This window comes from Lutjanus erythropterus, chromosome 6 (assembly GCF_056507025.1).
Source record: "Lutjanus erythropterus isolate fLutEry1 chromosome 6, fLutEry1.hap2, whole genome shotgun sequence".
In the NCBI taxonomy this organism is placed as follows: Eukaryota; Metazoa; Chordata; class Actinopteri; order Lutjaniformes; family Lutjanidae; genus Lutjanus; species Lutjanus erythropterus.
In genome coordinates this window covers 2,653,571-2,677,764 of record NC_139322.1, presented here as the reverse complement: position 1 = coordinate 2,677,764, position 24,194 = coordinate 2,653,571, and the positions used below count along the sequence as shown (strand labels likewise).

Here is a 24,194-nt window from a genome sequence, read left to right as displayed (position 1 = left end):
GTCAACTCTAAAACAAGCTCATCTGCTCTAATGAGCTAACTCAAATGAATCAAGACCTTATTTTAGTGTTTGCTAAAATGATCCTGCAATCTCGAGAAAACAAAAGACAGAATTCTTGATCTAAATAACACACCCTTTAAAAAGGTCAGGGTTTTGGCTTCTGACCCCTTAAAGTGAATCAAAGTCTACTTGTGAGTTATGGATGAGTTTGAAAAAATCTCATTTCAGTTCAAAAATACCAGAATTAGCAGTTCAAAGCTTCTAATGGACCATTTTGATCTGAATGTAAGTCACATGCTGTCAGCTGCTGAGGAGTAATTTGGGCTGTTTGAAAGAACCGCAGCAGAGTGGGAGGTTTCTCATTCACAACAGAATGACAGATTAAACTACACTAACTATAGCACTTTCTTTCACTGTTATGAACCCTTAGGTTTGGTCACACAAACCACTGTTCTGGTCACTGTTCTACATGTACAGTTTGATGTTTGGGTTTTATGGATATTTTGATATAATTTTATCGTTGTTAAATCAAATTCCTCTGATTAAATAGAACTTTTGTCAGGCATTCCAGGGTTGGAGCGGTGTTGACTGATATTAAAAACTACTTTTGAGGTACATTTTTGGTGAAATATTCCTTTAAACTGACTGAGATTTTATGGGTAGGAAAAGAATCATCATTTCAGAAACGAGCTTCATAGCAACCAACATCACCACCATCAACAAGTCATAATAAAACAATAATAATGATTATAATATGAGTGTAATAATACAAAGAAGGACCAAAGTGAAGGAGGAGAGGTGATGATCCGGTCAGTCTACTGTAGAAATACATCACAACTGTATATAAATATGAACCAGCTGAACTCCATGTACAGTTACATCTACAGAGTCACCACGGCAACCGCGTGGCTCCAGGAAGGAGGGAGTGAAAGTATGAACTGACATCAGTGTCCTAAAGAGGATGGGATGGTAGAAGCAACATGGCTGCCGCTGACACCAAACAGTGGTCAAACCTAAAGATGTTTACGGGTCAACTCTATGTCATGTGAAGTTTGAGACCTTTGTCAGTCCTTTGGGAAGAACGTTTACAACTACAACGTAGAACTGTTTGGCTGAGGAAAGTTCCAGATGCACACAGCATCTGAGGAGGAGGAGAAAAGAAGAAGAGTAAAGAGAGAAGAGAGCAGGAGGAGTCCTACGCAGTCATTTCGATGGTGTGTGCTGCTGTGTGTTCGGGACCGGTGGCGTTAGCGCCCTCTGGCAGTGTGTTGGTGGCACTGCGGCTCCGGACGCCGTCTGTGGAGCCGACGCTGGAGGCCGAGTGAGTCCTGGAGCGAACCAGCCGGGTCATACCAGCTGTGGGCACTAGGGAGGGGGGGGCGACAGAGAGTGACAAAGTGTGTTGTTAGCAAGAGATGACATCAGTGTGGATCTGGGTGATGTGTGTGTGTGTGGGACAGCAGGTCATTCATAGATCTCACTGTCCAACCAGCACGTGCCGATTTGAATCATCCGCATTGTGACCGAGCAGCTGGATTCAAATCTGATGACGGTGAGTCTGAGGCTCCGTTCACACTGAAGCTCCAGATGTTTATGTTCGGCAAAACAGCTGCACTGAGTCACATTTTTTAGTTTTATCAGAACAAAGTGCTACAAACTGTGAGTCTGAAGCATCAAACCTGAATAAGAATGTAACGCAGAATGATGAGAAATCAACAAACGGAGATGATCAGGATGATCAAAAGTGAACCTTTAGGTAAGAGACAGGAGGTCACCAGGAAAGAATAAAATTGTCCATGGATTTTAGTGGCTGGCGAGAGCTTAGTAACATAAAAGGCTGACAGACAGATGGCAAGCTGGCCTTCTTGCTGTTGGACTAGTCAGTTACATTAGCTGCTTCAGGATGCATTTCACACATGCACAGATGGTAATCTATAGCTGTATCATAGTGTAATGGTCTCACGGATAACAAATTGGAAGTACACAGGGAGCCTTTGCATACACCCTCTGATGATAAAATTTACATCATGCAGACCATTGCGTAGTCGCGACAGGACAAAGTCTAATTTCGACTTCACAGATTTGGATAACTTCATGCTATAGGAGGATCTAGGTTAGTGGTTGCTACATTCCTATAGTGGAAAAATATTATTATTGATCTTCTTATTGATCTTCTTATCAGAGGTTTCAGCTCATATTATAGAGTTTGATTGAGCAGTTTAAAATATGAGCTGCAGCCTGTGTGTTTGCAGTGTGAACGGAGCTCGAGTGTGTTGGCATGCAGCACAGCCTGCTGGTCATTTTCACTGCAGAGGGAAAAAAAAAAAACGGTGATCAGCTGATCAACAGCATGCAGACACACACACACACACACACACACACACACACACACACAGAGACAGACAGACAGACAGACAGACAGACCAGGGGAAGGAGTAACAAAAGATGGAGATGGAGGTGAGAAGGTGAGGAGGGTTTAAGTTTCTGGTTGAAATCCTGATACCTGATTGGCTGCTCAGGTGGTTTAATACAACATGAGGGACTGGAGGAAACACAGACAAAGAGAGAGAGAGAGAGAGAGAGAGAGAGAAAAGAACAAGAGCAGAGAGGGCGGAAGACAGGTTGAGAAATAATTGTTGCAATAAGAGGCAGCCTGTGCAACACACACACACACACACACACACACACACACACACACACACACAGAAAATGTATTTGTGTGTTAATAAAATCCAACTGCTGCATATACTGTTGTGAAGTGCACAACACTGCAAACTGCTACTTACAGTTAGTGAGGCAGGCTGTAGAGACACACATGCACACACCTTTTGAATGAGCAGCTGGTTTAAAAAGGTCAATGTCCATGTTATAAAGACAATTACAAACAGCTGGGGTAATAGCTACAGATGTTTTTTTTTCTTTACAACATTTGGATTTCTCACTCTGAACAGTTTGAACAGTTCAGTTCAGGTTAGGAGTGGTTGTTTACTTTATGAGGAACACAAACACAAACAGTCTTGGCATTCAAGTGCTTTTTATTATTTGATTATTTGTGATTTATGCTTTTTTAGCATCACTCTTTTTTTGCAAATCTCACCGTCTTGATTCTGTCGACATGATGTAAGCTTTTGGCCACTTGGGGGCAGCAGAAACAAGTTGTGACCACGGCACTGACATATCATCACCTTTTCAAAGGTGCTTAATACAACAATCAGCTTCATAAGATGTCAGCAAACAACTACTGGTGATGTAAAGATATAGTGGAGAGATGCCTTTCTGAACAGAGTGACGCCACACTCCTTCTGTGTGTCTGTTTGTCATCCAGTCATCTCTATTCATCTGGGCCAGCCATGCGTGCATGATCATGCACCTGAGTGTACAAGCGAGTCCCAGTCACTAAAGTCTCTAAAATATGTTTCTGAAAACATTTTAGGTGAAAACAGGCAATGAACTGACAGAATCTTGATCTACGTTTGATTAGCACTGCCTAGTTTGACAGTTTGATCAGAGTTTTGTGAGCAGTGTGAAATCAGTAGTGTACAGGGGCTTATCACAGCCTCTTCTCTGAAAACAGCTTCCTGCTGCAGCGGAAAATGATGCTAGGAGAGCGCTGAGAGTAACCCAGAACTATAGGATTGTGGCTGGACAGATACATCTCTCTGTAGGTTTATCAATACCAGAGACACTGTTCATGTTGTAGCGCTGTTTTTGCACTGTCGCTTGATATATTCTAAGTCTTAAATAACAGTTGTTTAAGGCCAGAAAATAAAAAAAAAGAAACTAAACAGCTTTTGGTGTAGTTTTCATAGACTAAACTAAAATAACAATAATTAGATGACTAAAATGTCTTACTAAATAAAACTAATACATGTTTCTCACACACACAGACACACCAAAAAAAATCAAATTCAGACATAATTCAGAGTGGTTAGGATGTATATCTGCATCCTGTTAACATCGGGGCAGAAACATGTGAGAGACAAAGACCAACAGGAAGTTGCAAACACATGCTGCATCAAGATAACACTCACAGAATTCAATCAAACTCAGTCAGAACCATGTATTAGTTTAAACTAAGTTTTTCTTGTTTGTGAAAAGAGATTTCAAGAACTTTAGTATCTCCGTTCCTAGATTTGCATGTGGAAAAAAGAGATTTGTAAGGCCAGGAGCCACAGTGGTGTGTGATCTAGCAGTTCCCATCACATTTACAGAAATATCAGAGGACACTCATTGTAAATATAGATGTTTGTGTTAGAACTGGAACAATTAACAAGTCTCTCATCATATAGACTATCAATGTCAATCGGCTATTACTAGGTGGCACAGCTGGACAATTATTAATTACCTTTGACAGTACAAGCCGAGTTTCTGTATGTATGTGTGTGTGTGAGGGGGGTCGGAAGATGAAGATACTCACTGTAGCCCATCCCTTGGACAAAATACTTGAAAGCCTCTGCTAGTTTCCCAGGCTGAGGAAAGAAAAAACAGTTAGACTGACAATGTTTTCTTTATCTTTAATGAGCAACGTGAGAAACGCTCTGAGTGACAGATCAAGATTTCTTTGCTTCTTTGTCGGACCATCACAGAGTGGACATTCAGAACATGTCATACAAACAAGAATTTGTGTGAAGCATACTGAGACCTTAAACCAAAGGTTCTCATTTTTTCTTAGCCAAGGACCCCAGAAAACATAAAAAAACCTTATGTGAAAGAAATGTATGAGATAGCTCCCCGGACCCCCGTTTGAGAACCACTGGCTTAAATGACAGGTAGGTTCACTGTCTAAAAACAATACTCACATGACAGTGTGTATATTAAAAACAGTGACTGGTGACTGTAATCGTTCATCCTGCCCTCAAAGGCTGTGACAATATTCCTTTCTACAGTGACTGCAGTGTCAGTGATGGGGGAGAAAATCCACCGTTTTCATTTAGTGTAAAAATACTTTGTCAAGTTCAGATGAAGCTAATATCAGGCTTCAGAAGTTTGTGATAAATCAAGCAGGCATCTTCTATTAGTCTGTTTAGTGAAGTGTTTCCTCGATGAGCTTTGGTGGCGGTGTAGGAATACAAAGAGTATTTTGTAGTAAAAAGACTAACTTTGGAAAATATCCATTCCACTATTAACTTCAGCTGAACTTTGGGAAACATTTTACTCAAAACAAGGACTGTGGATTTTGTCTGCCATGATTTAAAGAGAAACTGTGTTGCAACAGAACAGAGGAAATAATTACAGTCACCAGTAACTCTTTAATGTTTTTATTGGCAAGTAGATTTTGTAGTAGTACTAAAAGATTAAGACAAGTACTGTTGGTTGAAACATAAACATAAACAGATAAATAGAGAATAATCAATAAACACATGAAAAGACAATTATGTAAAATAATAGGAACAAGATTAACAAGTGTGACTGTTATTTAAATAGATGAAAAGCAAAGTCTGGGCATGGTAAGATTGTTTTAAGACTTGAATAATTTGAAACTTTTCCTTTTAGCAGTAAACAGTATGAAACAGTAAGTGGCTCAGACTCACCTGCACCACCTGAGGAAGTCCTCCACAGTCTGCCATCTAGTGGAGAGACAAAGAATAACAGAACATCTGGTGAGAACAGACGCCCCTCTCTCAAACTTATTTTCAGATTAAGGTTGACCCACAACAAATGCTTAAAAGTATGTTTCATTATTAAGTTTTGAGTTGCCAGGTCTATTAAACATCCCCCACACTGACCCCAACAACACAGCTACAGTAACATTAACATTAAGTACACATTGGTTGTAATGTTAGCTAACTTAGCACAAGCAAACCCTTCATGGCAATGTATTGAACAACAGAATATACACTTCTATGTCAGCCTGTTGCACTCTGTGATTTCTGTTTTACTGATGCTGGGATGTATAATTGCCTTCCAGCAGATTTCAGTCTGTGGAACCGTATCCAGTTGTCACGCAGACTCATGTCAGGCTGTGATTAGCCTACAGTGTTACATTTGAAGTATTGATGACAGTTAGACAGTGGGGGTGGTGGGCAAGTAATGTAATTGTGTCTGCCCAAACAACGATAACACCAACAACCACAGAAAGCCCACTGCTTAGTTACACCCCCGCCTGTGGACTTAGTTTGGCAGTTAACTACATGCATGTGTGTGTTTGTAAGAGAAAACAGAAACTGTGAGTTCTCAACTTTAACAGCTCAGTCCACAAATAAGTCAACCCACAGTAGTTGGCCAGAAAAATACAGGCCCACTGAGATTTGTCCAAACCTCCAGATCACCACTACTTCACCGACTACAGCGGAAACAACAAAATAGTAAATGACAATATTTCATCTCTAACTGTTTAATGGCACAAACTGATGACACCTGAGAGTGGAGTTAAGAGCCAGACAGGTGAGGAGGAGACAAATGGACAGAGACACCATTTACACCTGGTATTAAAATGGGATCTGTATTTGGACAGATTATCTGGATGAGAAGCGATCTGGTCTTGCTTTTGCATTTACACCTGGTATTTTTAATGTGCTCTCATTATCTGATCTCAGTCCTCCTGTGCACGAGTAACCTGAGGTGGCAGAAAGTTTACAAATGCACATCAATACAGATATAGGTACATGTGCAGACGTACATGTCAAAAAGGTCAAAAAATAGAATTAATGCATCAATGAACATTTATTAATATAAGAGGTTGCACCTGAAACATCACATGCATCTACTGTATATTAATAAATGCTCATGGGAGCATTAACTGGTGTGCAGACTCTATTTTTTTTTTTCCTAACAGCAAATCCACCCCAGACTCCTTAAAAAAAAAAAAAATCACATATTTTTGTGAGTTGTTGAGTTCAGGGAAACTTATGAAACAGAGTGTTGCCGTACTGCCATGTAGGTTACTCTGCGACTAAACACCTTCTGCTTTGTTAACAGCAGTTGAACAGCACACATTAATGCAGCGCACACCATCATACACAAAGTTATTTCTTACAGTATCATTAATTTCCCACCAGCCTTCATTTTTCATGCATCTCATTTTCTGGCGCTGATGGCACAGAATAGACGTATAATTAAGTAATTCAAGGCATGTCTATTTCAGCCCTCTCTCATGCTCGCTCTCTTAATTTGAACAACCACATACTGTACATTTTATTACAACATAAAAACAAATACCACTATTAATGTTATGTTGTGTGCAGATGGCAGAATGTTGTATGGATTGTGTTTACACCTACCTAAGATCTGAACACAGAGCCACCTTAATTAAGGTGTTTTTGAGGTGACATGCCTGAATAGATCCCCCATCACATTTTATTACAGGTATAAATGGTGGGAGAGAGACGGACAGAAAGACAGAGAGACAGACAGGTACCTTGAGCAGTGTGGTCTTGGTCGGGTTCAGTCTGGAGTTACACTCCACCTGCAGGGCACAGCGGCACACACACATTATGTACCGACAACAATGTGACATCACATACTGGCTGTTGTCATGGAAACAGGGCAGACACTCACCACAGCATCAACAGCAGGCGATGTGTCTCCAACCACCAGCAGAGCAGGACACCTGACACACGCAGACACACAGAGTCAGAGGAGACATTCAAGGACGTGTCACTGGAAATTCAGAATTGTTGAATTTATGAAAGAAAGAACAAACAATACCTGAGTGTGGTGACTGTGTTTTCATTCAGACCAGGAATCGGCCGCTCCATCTGCAACTCAGTACGACTAACACACACAAAGACATGCGCACTCACACATAAATACATATACAGACATGGTCCTATGGACACCTTCTGAAGTGAACTTGAGCAACGCACTTAGGAATGCAGAGTGGAGACAATTAAAAGAAATATTTTTAGCTTTTCACTGACGTCACAAAACAGCTTTGCTGCAGAATTACTGGATGTCAACAGCAGCAGCAGTAAGTACAGTAATAGTCCATTAAGTTTAAAGTTATTTTGGCATTACACTATTAGATTGCGATCTGAAGTTCTCCTTTAGATGTAATATTTAGTTTCCTTTCTCTGCATTTGACCAATCTTAATTATTCTATCTGTTAAGATTTGAAAAATAAACTGAACACAGTTACACTGTCTGCTGTTTCTTACGTGTCGTAGCTGTTGTAGAACATGGCCAAGTTATCCTGTGGGATATCCTGAGAGATGTGGAGTCTGTACGTCTGGATGATCTCCTTATTATCTGTCAACTCATCCTGTACACACAGACACACACACACAGGGATACTTGATAATTCTTATAGAGGTTTGGTTCCTGTAAAAGAGACTATTTTTGTTTGTCTGTTCGTCCTCACAGTGCTGAAGTGGTGTCCCATGATCATGTCAACCAGGTTGCTCGTCCAGCCGCTCAGCTGCAGGAAACAAAAACATATTTTAATATAATATTTCAGACAATTTTAACCACATGCACAGCAACATTTCTCAACAGAGGTGACATCATGCCCAAGGGAGCGTTTAAAGATTGTTGGGGGCGCTAGAGGCGATAGCTTTGAAAGCCCTGAGGTGTTCATGGGGGGGTGTTTGTGGCAGGTTTACAACAAAGATTCAGGACAAGACAAGTTGAAACTTTAAACTACTTGCAATCTAATGTGGTCTGGGACATTTTAAAATCTGCCAGTTTGCACCAATTACTAAAAGCCCTGGAAAAACGTAGTAAGTGGACCCTGAGTTAAGGCTGGGCAATACGAATTAGAACTAATATCTCAATATTTTTAGGCTATACCGCAATAAACCATATCTATCTCGACATACACATTTTTTCTAAAATAACTGTAAATGCTCAAATAGTGCAAACATATAATAGAATATGATGCACTGTTGTAGATTAAACTACCCAACAGCAGGGCTGGGTGATATGGACAAAATCAAATATTATTAACAGTATCAATATTGCGACAATATCATAGACATAATTATTGGTTCTTTCACAAAATATTGACATTTCTGATAAATAATCATCACTAATGTGGATGTGCTACCAGTGTTATAATGAAACACAGTACTACGATATCCAAAAGGTAAGACGAGATAAGATAACATAAAGATATCTAGTCTTATATCACAACATCAATATTAAAATAATATATTACCCTGCTCTATCATGGGTATATTAACATTGTGAAAATCCTTTTGATATATTTGAATGTGTGTGTGTGTGTGTGTGTGTGTGTGTGTGCGACAGAGAGAGGGAGAGCGTCACCTTAGATGCAGCCCAGTCCACCCAGCCTTTGGCACAGGGGTCAACATTGATCAGAACTAAACCCTCCACAAGACTGGGCTCATTCAGCTGGAACACAACAGCAAGCATCATCATCATCATCATCATCATCATCATCACCATCATCATCATCATCATCGTCGTCATTGTCGTCATCGTCAACATCATCATCATCATTGATTCGGGAAGTGGTGAGACAGACAGGAGATGTTGAAGCAATGTTCTTGTTCTTCAGGCTTTGTAAAATCCAAGCAGTTTTCAAACCAACATTTCCCGATTCTCGCAACTTTTATCTCAAATCTAAATTGTTACTATAAATATATTCACAGCAATTAATGTATATTGTCATTTTGTTTATTTTACCAGCTGTTGATATGAACTTTGACTGTATGTTTGATCATAATTTTTTACTGCTTACTAATTTCAAGAGTCAGAGATCAACAGAAGACTTATTTTATTGTTTAGATAAGTGAGTGCGTCGATGAAACACCAAATTATGTTGAAATTTGTGCATTTCTTCAAGGAGAATATTCAAACTCAAGTATATTCCCAACCTCGAAAATGTAATGGTTAAAATAAAACATTTTCCAAACTTTCATAGTATTGTACTAGCCCGGTTTCTGAAGTGACATCACATGAGCTGTTCAATGAAGGGGGAAGTGTTTCCCAGCTACTCCACAATTCAAACAAGCAGACAGACACAGTCGGCCCTGTCATGACCTTGGACTGAGCTCACTTTTACTTATTAGTCTGTTATATAGTGGATGTACTCACAGCCAGTTTGGTGAGGATGTAGGCTCCAGCTCCAACGCCGATACCAATCACACTCTTCACCCTGATAACAACACACACACACACACAAAAGGGTGAACTTACCGAGCTGCTGTCCTACTAAAACAGCTGTCATGCACTGCAAAGAAGACTGCAGACTTACTGAAGCTGTGTCAAGACAGACGGCAGCATCTCAGCCAGCTCATCCATGGTGGGGTACTGGTACCTGCACATTATTTCACTATTATTATTGTCTCAAGACACATGGTAGAATGCACTGAGAAGTTTCAGGAGGATGATAAAGAGGAGCTTCATGTCTTGAGCTGGTTTCCAGTGGGCCATCCACACCAAGAACTTTAACAATAATGATGTAATGATGATGTTGAACAATAATATCCTGTAAATGGCAGCACTGCTCACTCCAGCTGTGTCAACAGCTTATGAAAATGTATACTGATGAGCTGTTATTGGGAGGAGTAAGGAATCCAGCAAACTGTTACAAGAAATGATGACTTCAGTGATGACTTTATTCAGACTTTCAAATGAGTCATCAGTTTATTAATATCCTGACAATTATCAAAGAGGACATCAGAGGACCAATTAGCATTAGCCCCAAAAAACATTTGGAAGTATGTCTCAGGTTAAATTAACTTTTTTGTGTGTAATTTGCAGCCTAATATTCCATTATAAAAGCATTTAATAAGTTGTAGCTGTACCCCATATATTTGGGTGGATTTTGCTTGACTGTCAGTGTTTCTATTGTTCATCAAATTGCTCTGAAAATGATCCCAGCGATCGTTTGTCACTGTCATCATTGTTATACTGTAGCTGTGATGTAGACTCCTTTTATTTTTATTGTTTTTTTTAAAGATATATCTATAGTTGTTGTTATGGTTATCATTCTTTGTGTTGACGGCCCTTATTACGTCTAAACTTAATATCCAATTATGTAAATATTTTGTGACCACAGCTGACAAATAAAAACCCAAACCAACATTTAAACAGCCTTTAGAAAATCAGCTCCTTCAGGAGGTTTCAGCTTAGCCTCAATATCAAAGTCAAGATTTAGGTAAAATGACACCAGAAACAAGTTCTTTGTCCTGCTTATTGACCTACAGAACTTAAAATAAATTTGTTTGTTTCACTTAAACAGGAGAGTCACAGGAGAATCCTCGCCACTCCCTGAGGTTTATATTTTCCTTCCACTGATCAGATCACTGTGGCAGCAGTTGTCTTGTTGGGTCAAATGGGACTTGATCAAAAAAATTTATTTTCAAGTCTACTTTCTGTCTTAAATACAACTTGTTTTGTTGCAGATACACAAAAAGAATTTAATCTGTTAATATGATCTGTTTTGAATAACAACAACTAATTACTTCATAACCCGGGGGGAACATTGGCGTGAGTGTGTTACCCAGTGGAAAATGGTAGAGGACTCCTGTGCAAGTGTGTTTACACCCACCAGAGGACGGTGAGGGTGTGGTGTTGCTTTATTCAGTATGTGTGTGTGTTTGTTACCCGGTGGGAAATACAGGAGCGTTTTCTTGCTGTCCTGGAGCATCAACATGGAGAACTGAGAAATGCTGTGTCACTTCCTGCATGTCCTCGTAGTTAAACAGGCTGTTGAAACAGGACTTATCTACACACACACACACACACACACACACACACACAAACACACACACACACACACACACACTTGATGCAATAAGTTCTCTTTATGTTTTTCTGTCTGTAAAGAAACTGTTAAGTGTGCATGTTTACTCACTAGGGCTGAACAAATAATCAAAATCACAACATGGCCTACTGCAATTTTCAAATCGCAGGAGGTGCAATATTCATTAAAGGCAAAATATGTGCCAAAAATGAAATACTGTCGTGTTGCAGAGACATCCTGGCCTACACATTATATTCTACAGACTTAGTGATAGTTTGATTTATTTTATGAGGGGTTGTATGATGTACTTATCGACAGTCAGTGTATTACTTACAGTAAATGCCTGTCAACATGCCCCCAGTTTGGAGAAGCTAAGCAATGTACTGCTGTGGACAGGGTCAGCAGAAAAAGGTAATTTTGCCGATTAACAAAAAAGGTCAACCTAAAAAACTTGTTATCATTTTAAGTGTAAGCTTTATTCAGAATATTTTCACCGCTTTACCTTCTGTCAGACAGCAGTATCTGACTACAAACCACTGTGATATTAGCCGAACAGCACTCTCTACAAACCAGCCAAACTCCACAGGCAAAATCAGCCATTTTACTTTGCAGGAGTTGCTGGTCTACCACTACCCTGAACTGTTAGTTTGTGTTATCATGTGACTTCTGTGTTTTGAAAGGATAGTTCAGATTCACTCAAATTGCACAACAGCACAAACTAAACTAACTGAGGCAGTGGTAGACCAGCAACTACTGTACTCTGTGAGATAAAACTACTGATTTCACCTATGGACCGACTGGCACCTAATGTATACGTTGACTATTGATCTCTTACAACCCCATAAATAATCCAAACTATCCCTTTAACAATGTATCTTTGTTTGGTACAGATTCCTGCAAAAATCACACTATAATGATTCTTATGCTTTTCAATAAAAATGAGAATTATGATGTAAAAGTTATCATTCCATCTACTACTGCAAAACATATCACAATCGCAATATCAGTCAAAATAATCACAATCAGATATTTCTGAAAATCATGTTACTCACGGTTGAGTCCGATGTCATGATAGGTGAGGATTGTGGGTCGGTTGCCCTTAGCTACTCCCCTCATGGTAACATGCAGCACACCATGGGCCGTCTCCACATCGTGTTCCTGAACAACATAACAAACAACAAATAAACACCAACAACAAACACTTAAACAGGAGCCTTGCAGGTGAGCTTGAGTGGAATCTAGCAGCGGGGTTTCTCCAATCCTAACTTCCATTTTAACATGAGAAAGACAACAGTGAAACATAATCCTGATATAACAAAGAGAGTATTTTAAACACCTGAGCACAAAACTGGAATACCTGCCCAGTTTGAAGCTGCTCACTGACAAACTGATGAATCACATTTATTTGGAGAGACACATTCAGCCAAGTGGAAAACAGATGCTTTATCACCTTCATGCTTGTTTGTATTTTCAAACAACAAGCAGATGAATGTGCACAGGAAGACGAGCACCTCTACTGTGCACATGAATGCACCAGTTGATAATTCTGGGATATGGTTCAGATGGCTCTAATTTTCAGAAATCAGAATGTGGAATGATAAGATTTGATGTAAAGCAGCAACATGGTCACCGATCAGAGTATGTGAAGTAAACCATCCATATTTACTTTGTTACAGGTACAAACATGAGGATTGTATTACAAAGGAAGCTCAACATATGCAGGCTTTCTCTGTGTGAGTTGGCTCAACAAAACCTGAAACCTAACTCTTCACATAAAAAGGGGTCTTCCCTCAGCTGAGACTCGCATAAAGGGCACAATCAGGGGAAAAAATGGTCTAAGAGCTGCAGTTTTTACAAATGATTTAATCTGAAACTCTGAACATAACCTGCTCCAGGATAGGCTATGAGTTCATCCTGAGTTACCATGGTGATCCAGCCGGGTTAAATGAGAGCCACCTCCGTGACACCGAAAACTCAGACTTTAGACTCGACATAGCAATTAATCTCACCTCATAGAGCAACCCTGTGGACAGGCAGATGAATGCCTTCAAATGGGGGAGGTGTTGTCTAGTAATCTCATTAATGAACTGACCGTGGAAAGACCTGACAGATTCTATTAGTGGATCTTAAGCTTCCTCACATGCACGTGCACACACAGTTTGTCACTTCACTCCCTACCTGTGAATGTTCATATTGGTTTTTAATTAACTGATTGGGTTTGAAATTGCAGAATGGAAGCTGATGCACTAACTATTCCCAAACTAGGACTTCATTTTTGTTGAAGTTGCTCACTGGAGGAAACTTGCAGATGAGCTACAGAGAGCTGAAACACATGACACATGTTAATCCCTGTATCTCTGTAAAATGTTAGTGGTGGTCTGCAAAAAATTCAAAAACAGAGAGACATTACTGATTAAACACTTCGTCTCTCTCCCCACTTCCAGGTGTGTAGGAGAAGCTAAGGTGGCCACAAAATTTGCACAAAACACAAAAGGCCTAGAACCAGTTTTTGATTTGTCTTGTCTGGGCTCCTGCAGAAACATGGCAGTCTCTGTGGAACAGAATTTCCACAGTGACCACTTCAGCTTGTTGTTCATTACGTCGATGTCAATACCATTTGCATTAGGGCAAGACTAAGATGTGCACAAATCCATGAAAATGAAAGAGGTGCCGTTTTTCTAAGCGAAAAAGCACAATAATGTTGATTTCTCAACTGATCTCAATGAGTGGCTTCATATTCAAGGGTCTATGATCTACATGGAGTAAGATAGAAGTTTTTTTTTCCTCCCTACACAAATGAAAATCTGCTGTTCCTTCATTTACACAGATTTGTTCACAGGTCATCTAACGAAAATGGCGGCAACATCTATGTACAATCCAAAGGCCACTGTGGTGTCTGCATATATATGTCTATGCCATGGACCAACACCCTGGGTAGACTTAAACTGCTCATTCTAAGGTAATGAAAACACAACAATTCTTATTTTCAGGTGATAATACACTAATGAAAACATATTTATGAATATTTTATTCAATTTCTGCCACATTTTGCCAAGAACTCCCCAAGAACTTCAGTCAACTGAAGCAATAAATTCCTCAGTGCTGCTATACTGAACAACACAGCAGAGTTCTCCTGCCCTCAGTGCCTACATGTACCAGGATGCATTGCGCACATCCTTCTGACGCCCATGCACATGTTCCCATATATCACCCAGCCTATAGCTATTCCTTTGTTGGCCAGAACATTGTGTTTGGTGACAAAAATATTCATCTAGCACGCCCCCCTGGCTACCCAGAGGAGGAGACTAGAAATCCAAGCTGAAGCAGTCACTAGTTCTTCCTTAACAACAGCGACATCACTGTGACATCACTGGATGCAGGAAGAACAACAGATTTTGCACAAATGTATTGTTTCAGTTTACCACATTTACAATCAATGCTGATTGAAAATCCACATAAAAAGTGGTGAATTTTCCTGTTAAGACAGTAGAGTAAGAAGTGTATACTTTACTTTCTTCATGTACCCTTTCTTCATGTACACTGTCATTTTAATCTGATTTTTAACAAAATGTATATACTTTAGTTTTTCCTGTTTTTAAGTGGTGATGCTGACTTTCTTGTCTTGCCCTTTATGTCTTTCTCTGGAAAACAAAATATATCCACTTAATGGAAGCAAATAAGCCCCAAAAGCAAGTAAAACAGCAAGATGAGCATGCTAACTAGTTATAATTGGCTAAAAGGCTGGCTCCTGTAAGCTAGTAGCTGGCAAAAGCATGACTCAGGAGAGCAGGCTAATGAATGGCTAACTGGCTAACTCACCACCCCAACTCCTAAAGAACAGGAGATCTGGTGCAAATCCACAGAGTCAGACATGCTGACAGAGGGGGAGGACGAGGGAGAGTTTTAGAGAGGAAGAGAAAAGATTCATACACAGAGAGTGGGAAAGAGATAATATCAAAGAGGGGACAGATAGAGGTCATTGGAGACAGAAGAAAGAGACGGAGGACAGTAGTGCTGTTAGTGGGGGCGGTGTGATTAGATCAAGGACAATAATCTCTGTCGTCATTGGCTGAAAGCAGTGAGGTCTTAAGGTCTAAACAGCCAACCACTTGTTGCCCTTCACTGGCTTTATCATGCCTTCCTTCCACTCTTCTTCTCTGCTCTTATTCTCCTGTTCCTCTTCCTCTCCTCTGCTTGTTCCATCCCACAGGGAAATCAAATTTCACAAGCAATTACAAACAAACTCTAAAACATGAATAGCAAATTACAGCTGAGTCACTTGAGATCCGCCTGCTGCTTTTTAATTAAACATTTTTCTACCTTACTGTTCAGACTGCTTGATTGCTTTCTATGGAAATGTTACCACAACAGTGTGGTGATAATGTACACGACTGAAACTAGTCTTCATGTGTCAAGTAGATGCACAGAGACGAAGACAAATGGCCATCAGACAGACATGAATAACTCAGAAAGAGCTGAAACCCTCATTTGCTACTTCTCTTCTTATATGGTAATGTCGCAAAGTAGATTTTTTTGAACATTTACAAGTGTTACGTCAAAATGTTTGGAATTACAATCCAAAACTCTTATAGTGACGCACACAACACGTGACCACCAAAAACTTACTTAAAGCTACAACAAAGAGTTATAAACTGGTTATGAAACTGTCTCAGTTATTACTGATGCCTCTAAATGACCTGCATAAGCAAACCAGACCATCAGCAAGAGGATCCTCTTTTTCTATATAGTTATTCTTAATGTCTGCCACCGGCACAGATTCTCCCTGAAGTCTGATGAAATAAGCATGTGTTTACATTTTCTCAGGCAGAGTTAAGGTGCATTAGCATGTTAGAAGCCAGATGATTTTTAATTCTATAATTTTATTTTTGGTATTATAAAATGGAAACACTTCTACTTTTGTCTACAGGGACTTCCCAAATCAACAAAGTGTTACAGTTCTTTTAGTAGATTTAACTCTCGTAACCGTATACTTTTTTGTGTCTATGTCTTTCTTTTCAAAACTGTGTGGAAATGTAATTTAAACTCCAGACTTCCCTATACTCTTACGCTCCTGTTTTTCAGTTAACTCAAATCAAATAGGGGTGGGTGATTTAAAAGAATTCACAAGATAGCGCTGCTTGATTATGGCAAAAAATCATGATCACATGAGGAGGAGCAATATGTACCAACTGTGCATGCAACAATGAGTGCTGTGGTCCAAACAGCAAGTTGGAGCCACTGACTGCATAATAATTAGGTTGAAATTTAATATACAAACCATGATTGAAACGAGTTGTCTCTGCTATTCTCTTCCCCAGACTAGAGAAAACTATCATAATCAAATGAATTAAATAAAATTTGATTAATCACCACGCCCTATCAGAAAATGCTTTAGAGGGGCAGACAGAGAGGCGTAGCTGTTACTCTGTGATCTCATTTAAAATAATTGTCTGATCAGAGGCATTGATGCAAACTGACCTACTGTACTGACGTCAATCTGACAAGTCCTGCTGATCGATATCTGTGTGGAGCTGATGGTATCCATCAGTTTTCACTCACATATCTCCTCCTAAATATGATTGTTTGAGTCATTTATCTGTATGTTTCCTCACTAAAATTAGTCATTTTCCAACCTTTGCAACAAAGGAATTAACTGGTGCATTAATGATACACTGATCTGCTGATCCTGGTGTCTGTTGAAGGCAACTGAAAAGGTATTTTATCTCCATCCAAAGCAGACAAATTACTACCAAGATCTATATTAAGTTAATTGTGTCACTTTCACAAGCACATTTTTATTTGTAGTGTTTTGCATCCACCTTTCTATGGTTATGTTGTCAATTGCCAGAGATATAATTATTGTTACAATGTAGCTTGGTTACTCTACACTGTGACACAACTGCACAATTAATGACAATAACTTGATAAATGTTAATAATCACACCACTCTTTAAAGAATAAATAAACCTCCAAAACCCCACTTTTTCAGTTGAAAAACAATGTATATGGGCACTTGGCAGTTTTGTTGACTGACACTTAAGCGCAATTTGAATTCTACATTTTAAATCTACATATTGTGTTATAAATATGCATAGAGACGGCCCCTCTAATGGTTGAAAACCAGTTATTGCAAAAGGTGGTGGCAGCTTTCTTCCCCAACAAACGCTGCCTTCTTTCCTGCCCAACGGTTGTAAAATAAAAATAACTGAAAAAAATCCCAACATCTCCCACTCTGCCCCCCTCCTCCAGCCACCGCTGCTGAGTGGGAGTCTGTGGAACTGCACTCATTTTCAAATATATGTTGATCCAGACGAATCATTCACAGTTGACACATTTTGTTGCTGACCCTCTCACCCTGTACTAAACTGCATTCTTTCTCTCAATTGATGATCCCCATGCTAAACAGGACTATACCACCGCAGTGGAGATGATTTTAGAAGCAGGTTTGATGCCTGACAGATGGATCCAGTGGCATCTTTTGAATATCAGACTTAAAACTAGCTTCACCACTTTGGCTATGGCTACATACTGACACCGCCCCACAGACACACAGACAGCAGACAGCCTTGCTCTCAGCCTCTCTGAGCTGCTAACAGTTAACTCAGCTACAAAACAGGCAACCAACCACACAGAAACTTTAACAAAGGACCATGAAAGTTGCACGTGTAGTGACTTGATAGAGCTCCAGCAGACTCTCTGTTTCCAGCACAGACACAGAGACTCTGATAGCCGCTCATGGCTAACTTAGCTCCAACTACCAGCTATCTCGCCATGCTATGCAGCCATGAGACCACGCCCCCTACAGAGGTTGTCATGGACACCCCCATCCGGCCCCTTCCTCAGTCCCTTTCCAATTTTTTAGCATTTTTGAAAATTATCCAGTGGACGGAGTTCGGCTCAGACCTACATGCTATCCACAATGTCTCTGTGTTGCTTAGCAACCAGTCTGACAAATGTTGCTGAAGAACTACATCATTTGGCAGAAGAATGAGTATTTGTTATCAATACACTACTGCAATTTTTTGTTGCTGTGTTGCTCGTTGCTGGAGCTTATTGATTCTCAGCCTCTCTGAAACAATGACTCGTTTAATTATTTCTAATATATGTTTCAATATTTCAATTTTGAAAAACATGACATTTGAAATATGAAACTATCTTATCAAAAATACAGTTGACAATTCTGATGAGTGTGAAGTATGAAGGTCTGATATGTTGATGCTGAACTCACCTGACAGTCAAAGTCCTGTAGATTTCTCCCATTCTGAAGAGACACAGAGAAATGCTTTAATCATTACTATTAAATAAGTTGATACAGAAATAAAAACATCCAGGTAAGGCATCTGATTCTAAGTCATTTTATCAGAAGACATTTGTATTGAATATTCCTCTACTCAGTGTTATCAGATATATATAAAACAGATATATGTGAAAATTTGACCAAATCTGTTGAATAAAGTTTATTAAGACTGTGTCTCCTGTTAAGATCTTCTGACTGAACAGCAGTTTATTCTAAATCCTGGACATCACAGCAGCATGTGAGTGCAGGTCATGACCCCCGCAAACCCCCTCACCTGTCCTGTCAGGAGAGGTTTGATCTCCGTCAGCTGGACGTCATGAAGCTCCTCCATCATAGGGCCGCTTTACTGGCAATCAACCTGATAGGACACACCTTCCAGACAGGCAGACAGATTAAAAAAATACACAGAGACAGACAGAGTCAGTTAGGTAACAGCTCTGAAAATATCACAGGTGAGTATCTTTCTTCCTGTCTGGGATTTTGGTTCTGCCGATGTGAAGATACAGTTCACATGTTTTCTGTTCTTGGTCTTACAGGCTTTATTACAGTTAATGATACAAATATGAGAATTAATGAGACTGTTGAAGACGCAGATCAGAAATCAATTTAATATTGTTGTCATTACTGGAAGCAACTGCCTTTATGACAAATGCCAAGGTAAGTAATTATAGCATTGTAAACTGAAACAGTGATCACACAGACTACAGAAGAAGGCAAAGTCACAGAAGAAGTCAGGGGGTGCTGATCTGGGAGGCGCATGTGATAACAAAAAAAAGGGAAAGAAAAAAGCTGCTTACTGAGAGTTAACAGTGCTGAGAGAACAGGGCAGCAGCACATCATGATGCACATGTGGCCATGGACCCTCATAGAAAATCTGAAGGCCAATTTTTTGCACATAGATAAGACACAGACAAGTAAAGATGCACTAATCGCCTGGCCAGTGACCATAATCAGTCAGTTTGATCAACTGATTCTGTTCTAGTCAAATTTACATGTATGCGCCCGATGACAGGACAGTGATGTACGCTGTTCATACCACTTTGCAGGATAAGGGGGGTGTTGTGCTTATGTGTGAATGAGTATTTAAAAAGTGGAATTCCCATGGCATGTCTGTCACAAATGTCTGGAATACTGCTTTTTGTGATTTGACATAAAACTACTCAAACCATAATGCAGCCTGTAAGACAGCTGTGTTAATTCTGTTCCACCAGACACAAGAGAGACAGATTCAGCTAAAACATATCGAATGGTTTCAAGTCAAAATGATAAAAAATTTTATTCCGCTGCTTAGGAAATCCAGCTATTCTGACAATTTGATTAAAAAATAACTACTTGTATAAATTAGAACCTCGTGAATTCAACTGCACTGATACGTTCAAAGGTCTTTTGTTTTATTTTTTCAAATTTTAGACATCAAGATAAAATGCTTTTATCACCCAGATCTGCTGTCTGTCTGTCTGTCTGTCTGTCTGTCTATCTATCTGTCTATCTCTCTGGGTGTCTACCTGTGTGGCCTGTCACACTGTGTTATCCAACTGTGTGAATCTAATGGAAACAGCCAGTGATTTCTCTTTGGGTCTTTTGTGTGTGTGTGTGTGTGTGTGTGTGTGTGTGTGTGTGTGTGTGTGTGTGTGTGTGTGTGCATGTGTGTGTGGGCAGACAGGTTGGGTAACAGTGTTTCAGCAGAGTGGTTTGGATGGATGCTGAGCTTCCTGTGGGCTATCTGGCTCCGGCCCAAACTGATAACTAACTCACTGACTGACCGACTGTGAAGCTACAGCAACCAATCAGATCAGGAGCACACACTGCACACACAAATCATGAGATGTGCTGCTGGAACACTTAAAAGCCAACATCAATTGCACAAAATTGTATTTCATCATTCAGAAATTGTATTTTTGCTGTTGCAATCTTTTACTAGAGATTTCTGAGGAAGCTAAATCCAGCAGCATGTAAAATGCAGCGAGAGCAGAAACTAAACTAGTTTATCCTTAAACTATTGACGTAACTCAGAAATGAGTGCGTGAGATGTCAAGGAGTGAAAGGCACAGCATGCCCTGCACAGAGATAATCATAATTAGAAACATGGATATTGTTAGGATCATGAATACAGTGAGCTGAATAACCAGGTTTCACCATGTTTCATCAAAACATCAAATGTTACGTGTATATATATATATATGTATATATATATATATATATATATATATATATGTATATATATATATATATATATATATATATATATATATATTTTTTTTTTTTTTTTTTTCCCCCTTGCTTAAAACTAGGATACTTGTGTGTCTGTGACCAACATGCAACACAGAAAAACCTGGTTATTCATTCTCCTAGTATTATGCAAGGTTCTAATTGTCTGCATTGGTGCAAATGTATCTTTGACTCCTCCACATCCAGAAATTCTGACATTTTAAACCAAATAAACTGACTCAACAGTTGAGGATAAACTAACAATTAAACAGCTCTGCATTACCAATGTCAGGCTTTTATTTCACCATGTAGACCACTGCTCATTCAAATGAATGGTCTTCTGTAACCGAACACACAACAACACAGGGCTCGACAATAAGGCTTCGGGCGAAGTAAAATGCAATGTCGGGCAAGTAAATCTAGCAACTCACTTGACCAACTGGGCAAATGGTATAAAAAAAAAAAAAAAAAAAGAATTAAACCATTACATTATGTTGACAATCTATTAATGGTTAAGGTACACTGACTCACTCATTGTTTCTTGCAGTACATTACAATCATAGTGCACATTCTGACTTTGTGTGTTGTTGGTTAAATGTCCATGCAAATTGTCTTTATTTCAGCCAGCATTTTGCCGTGCTTGCAGATTTGCATATCACAGAAGACTAAACTATTGGCTTTGACGTACGTCTGCAATCTCTGAGTGGCCTTCTAGTTAATTCTATTTTTTGTTTTACTGACAAGCAACTATATGACCAGACGCGAGTTAATGCACCTGCTGGCATGGCACAGAATGATCTGGAGTGATCTGGATCAGGTGTTTACACGTGACAGCCTCCAGGTTTCTAAATACCCTAGTTGGCATTTTGAGGTTTATCTAAACCAGAATAAGGGCTTATCCAAGTCTCCAAAATAAACATGTTCCAGTTTCCCCACCATCAAAAACATGTATGCTACGTCAATTCTCCAGCCAGTATTTCTGACCAAGGTGAGCTATTTACTTCACTACTACAGGGAAGTAGATGGGCAAGGATTGCCTGCTTGCTGGGGCAAGTAAAATGCCATGTCAGGCAAGTAAATCTGGCAACTTACTTTCCCCATCAAACGTGGTATAAAAAAGAATTAAATAATTAAACAAAATTTGGGTGGAATAGCTGACTGACAAAACAAGACATTCAGAGACATCACCTTGGACTTTGATAAATGTCACTATTTTCTGACATTTTGTAAACGTTGCAGCCCTGGATTAAACATGGCAATTAATTGGTATCAATACTGCATTTATACAGTATACTTCAATTAATATTCTTATTTATAACATTCTTGCATTTTTAAATTTATTCATAGACCCTTTATCAGCTGAACTGTTAAGGTACAATGTTTATACTGCAATATACATAATTGCACATATTTCTTAATATTGATTTTCGCTCTCTCTATATATATTAAGTCTGCACCTAATGATGGTTTTCATTGTCCCTTCATCTGTTGATTATTTTCTCAATTAAAAGATTAGTTGTTTGGTCCACACAATGTCACAAAAGTGTCACAAAATCGTGAAAAAGGCCGATCACTGTCTTCCAACGTGCATGTAAACACACTCGGTGTGAAGTGAATACTAACATTTAAATGGAGATGATAAATGATGAAACAGACCGCCTGAGGACGTCACTTCTGACAGATCTCTGGTGACCTAATAATGAATTAAGACGTTTTTCAGATTCAGGTCATTTAAATTGAAAAGGATCAATTAACAGCTAACAAAAATATCGATGGTTATAGTGATCGATAGTTGAAGCCGTGCTCAGATCTGAGGTTGTGTTTCCATTTTGAACTGAGTGTACCGATGCTCTGCTGTCCGCCCCCACACACACACACACACACACGCACGCACGCGCAGAGTTCTGTGCAGATGAGCTGACGGTTAACGTTAAACACTGCCTAATTAATGAGCCTGGGTGTTAATGTTAATGCTCCAGACAGACAGACAGCTTGTTCTTAGCAACCGTTACTATGGGAGACGTTTCATCACGCGCACGCGCTCACACACCTGTAACCAAATACACCATCGCCATAGAAGACAGTCTCACAACACATGAACGACATGAACTGGTTTTCAGAGCTAACCAACCCGGTTCTCTCACTGGTTAGAGCTAACCGCTAACAAACACAACAGTGAGCCACACTTGGTCGTTAGCTGGCTAATTTGCTAACTAGCCGTTACTATCTTAACTAGCAGTCGTTGCAACAGACACTGACGCTACTCACCAACAGCCGTTAGCTCCAGAAGATCTCTTCAAGTTACCGGTTTAATCCAACTAGTTAGCTGGTTAGTCGTTCACGTTAACCGTTATTCGACCGTTAGAGCGGAGTGGAGCTGGTCGCGAGGCTCCTCTCAGACTGAACTCACAGTCAGTGGCACGCGGACAGAGAGGGGCGGAGCTACGTCACGTAAACAACAGGTCGTTCATTCAACGGCCGGTCACGAGGTCGCCCCCCCCCCCCCCCCAGAGAAACAACGCACACACACACAATGACTTCATGTTTCAGTTTGTGTGACTGTGATGGAAAAGCAGTTTATAAATGTGTAAAAGGGGGATTATTGTCTGAATTTAGCTCATCTCTCCTCTGTCTTTTAATTTGTTAATCTGTCTTTTTCACTTTATTAAAGCCTCTGTAAAACCCAAATCCACTAAAGTCTTTTAACCATGTAATTGAAGGTCTTATGCACATAAAAGTAAGCATATAAAAAATATTAGAAATCAGATTAAATGCAAATTTGAAATTTGTCATTTAAGTTTTTGCACACTTTCCAAACCAATCATAAAAATCCATGTCAGTTGCTATGCGGGTGCAATAAACCTCTCTTCTCCAGCTGCTGCAGCTGCCGTCTGGGTCTGAGCCATAGATGTAATATAATTAACTACATAGTGTATGCAAAGATGGCAAGCAATTTGACTGCATGCAAACAGTTGCTCACCTGGCACACGAGCTGAAAAAGTTTTCTAGCCTCCAGGTTTACATCCTGGTTATATGGCC

At 39.7% G+C, this 24,194-nt stretch overlaps 1 protein-coding gene across 1 annotated transcript; it reads right to left on the bottom strand.

Moving 5' to 3' along the window:
- Positions 1 to 1,058: 1,058 nt before the first annotated feature.
- On the bottom strand, positions 1,059 to 19,345 carry LOC146324626 (protein NDRG3-like). The gene is made up of 15 exons (XM_084720221.1): positions 19,222 to 19,345; positions 18,879 to 18,911; positions 12,703 to 12,808; positions 11,512 to 11,632; positions 10,157 to 10,219; positions 9,997 to 10,057; positions 9,205 to 9,291; positions 8,300 to 8,356; positions 8,097 to 8,200; positions 7,648 to 7,713; positions 7,498 to 7,549; positions 7,358 to 7,405; positions 5,532 to 5,567; positions 4,418 to 4,469; positions 1,059 to 1,365 (listed from the first exon to the last, which is right to left on the bottom strand). Exons 1-15 carry the CDS (start codon positions 19,279 to 19,281, stop codon positions 1,196 to 1,198), a joined length of 1,116 nt encoding a protein of 371 aa, XP_084576347.1. The 5' UTR covers positions 19,282 to 19,345; the 3' UTR covers positions 1,059 to 1,195.
- Positions 19,346 to 24,194: the final 4,849 nt, after the last annotated feature.

What these genes read in the sequence shown, in the direction of transcription:
- LOC146324626 (XM_084720221.1), bottom strand. Translation starts at nt 19,281, where the DNA reads ATGATGGAGGAGCTTCATGACGTCCAGCTGACGGAGATCAAACCTCTC. An exon ending in TGGGACACCACTTCAGCACT is followed by an intron (nt 8,201 to 8,299) that starts GTGAGGACGAAC and finishes CTGTGTGTACAG; the next exon opens with GATGAGTTGACAGATAATAA. An exon ending in CCAAGACCACACTGCTCAAG is followed by an intron (nt 5,568 to 7,357) that starts GTACCTGTCTGT and finishes TCTCTCCACTAG; the next exon opens with ATGGCAGACTGTGGAGGACT.